Genomic DNA, 2,644 nt, shown 5'->3' on the forward strand with positions numbered 1-2,644 from the left:
AAATCCAGCTCTGAGAAAATGACAGAAAATGTGGCGTCGTTGTTGTCGCTGTAGTTACGATAAATCAACTCCTGACTTCAGCACCTGGACAGCGACACGTGTGAAAGGCGCACATGCGGTCTACCTTCTCTTCAGCACCTGGATAGAGGCACTTCAGGACCCTGGATAGCGCCATACCGTTACAACACACACAGGCTGATTTTCCACCTGCAGCTCTATTTCTCTTCAGCACCTCAATAGTCCCGTGTCTTTTGCAGCAGTAACTGGACAGTGACACCTGTGACATCATCGTATAGAGCTCAAGCAAAGTCTGGCGTTTTCCAGCACCGTGGGATTGTGGGAGTTGTAGTTCATACGGGCTGTCAAAAAATATACTATGTCAAATGGACGGAATCGATTACGTCGTACTATTGGTAAAGTCATGTTGTGTAGTGTGTGTGTGTATATGTGTGTGTGACACTCAAGTAGCAAAGGCGGACTTGTCTGTCAGCCTCACGCTCTCTGACAGGGGGCGCGCGTCTGTAAAAGCCGCAGCTTCACATCATATTAATTCCCCTAAAAATGTTTTGATCCAAAGTATTTTGTATTTTATGTTGCCAAGGGCGATGGAAAAAGAGCTATTGCCGGTGCAGAGCAGTGAGTGGAGCGCGGGCCCAGAGGCGATAACGGTATTTAAGCAGCGGAGAGTAGCCTCGGGCGGCGGCGCGAACGGCGGGCGGGATCACACGCGGAATCAAGCGCCTCTTTTTTAACCAGTTTGCCACGAAAATTAAAGAAAAAACATACACGGGCCAAGTGTCGTTCCATTTACACTTTAACAACGATGTTTATGTAGCTTTAGAAATAACAAAAGGCTCCGTGACGTTTTGACAGGAAAAAGGAGGGGAAAAGAGAAAGGCGCGTGCATGAGTTGTAGTGTTGGGGGCGCGCTGTCTGACAGATCAGTTCGATGTGGGGGGAAGAAAAAAAAAGGGAAAAAAAAGACTGATTAAAAACACAGACGACTCCTCCTAAGTAGGAGCCGCGTTACTGGAGTGATTTTTCTTTTGAAAAAAAAAAATCTTTCACGTGAATATTCATTGCCGCCAAAGCCGCAGTCAGAAGGAACAACATTAATATGATGTGGGCTGAATCCGGGGCCCCGCTCCGCATTAACATATCAAAGCGTGCGCCCCAGGCGAGAGAAGCTATCGATACGGGAGCGCCGAGTAAAGCAAAGATTATTGGTTGTGATGGTTGCAGCGGCTGCAGCTCAGGGCCAAATATGGCGCACCATTAACCGAGAGTGATGGCGAAGGGATTCCCGCGTCAATCCGGGAGAAAAGCCCCTGTAACAAGAGTCAGAGCAGGCAGGCGGAGAGGGAGCGGGATGAAAAATTAAAGCCGAGACACCGCACTTCCTCTCTGCACTCCACACAGAGCAGCAGGGCTTTGATGGAGCCCAGATTTATCTATATAAATATATATATATATATACGTGGTAACAAAAGATCCACAGCGCCTTTAAATCCACGCGTGGGGAAATTGGCAGGTGTGTTCGTGTTGTCTCCACATCCACACCTGAAGAAGAGTCAAACGCCTGAGAGGAGTCGCTGCTCAGATGTTAACTCCTGCAGCTCAGGCTGCTGTCACCGACTTAATCTGCACAGGAAATCATCATAAATACTACCGGCACAGCGGGCTACAAAAATGCACCGAGGAAAAAAAAAGAAAAAAAAAAAAAAAAAAAACCTTAGTCGTTTTTGACAAATAAACCGAACCGTTAGCTCAGATAAATCAGATTGTCTTTATTGGTCTCTACTGCTCCTTACACAGCTACATGTTAGTAAATAGTATTTTTATGATTCATTTTTACTTCATTAATAACTATACAGGTCTACAATGACTTTAAGCTTTTTTTTTTTTTTTTTGCTATTTTGTTTTTATTTAATTTTCATGTATTTCAGAAATGTAATTTCATAACAATTTGTATCCAATTGCCAATGCTTTATTAGTATTAAATTATTAATTATAATTATTAAAAACTTTAAAAAATTACACTAAAAACGAATAAAAAATTCAGTCACTTTTCTACTAAAAATATTATTTTTCAGCAACAAAAAATATTTTTTATATAAAACTTCATTGTTGCCAAAGTTAATATTATTATTATAACATGGAGCTGCTTTTAAGGTGTCACGTGGTAGGAAAATGTCGCCTGGAGGCAAAATGTTGGGTAACGTACAGTACTGGGGTTGTACACGCTGTGTACACGCTGTGTACACGCTGTGTACACGCGCTGTACACGTCGTGTCTCCATCAATAAATAACAGTTTATTATTATTGTTGTTATTATTATTGACAGTAGTTGTATCAGATTTATTCCCTATTACTAAGGAAACTCGGTGAGTGGTGTTACGTGCGCGCGTGCGCGTGCGTGTGTGTGTGTGAGTGACACTCCGTTTCATGGTGGAAATGGGAAGCATCGTGACACTGCGCTCGTGTAGAACAGTGTGTTAGTGTTTAAAGAGGCGAGAGGAAGTGGCGACATGTTGACAGCAGACAAGACTGCAGTCTGTCTGTCTGTCTGTCTGTGAGTCTGTCTGTGAGTCTGAGGATAAACAACAGTGTGTGTGTGTGTGTGTTGGTGGGGGGGGCGGCGGGG

At 43.6% G+C, this 2,644-nt stretch overlaps 1 protein-coding gene across 1 annotated transcript in view; it reads right to left on the reverse strand.

Annotated features, from left to right (window-relative positions):
- The window catches only part of tfap2d (transcription factor AP-2 delta (activating enhancer binding protein 2 delta)), a 7,315-nt gene extending 7,140 nt beyond the window's left edge, over nt 1-175 (reverse strand). The window contains exon 1 of the mRNA XM_017033445.2: nt 85-175. Within this exon, the coding sequence (XP_016888934.1) occupies nt 85-175 (91 nt within the window). The remainder of the gene's footprint in view (nt 1-84) is intronic.
- Between the last annotated feature and the right edge of the window lie 2,469 nt (nt 176-2,644).

This window comes from Cynoglossus semilaevis, chromosome 7, assembly GCF_000523025.1.
Source record: "Cynoglossus semilaevis isolate Cse_v1.0 chromosome 7, Cse_v1.0, whole genome shotgun sequence".
Lineage (NCBI taxonomy): Eukaryota > Metazoa > Chordata > Actinopteri > Pleuronectiformes > Cynoglossidae > Cynoglossus > Cynoglossus semilaevis.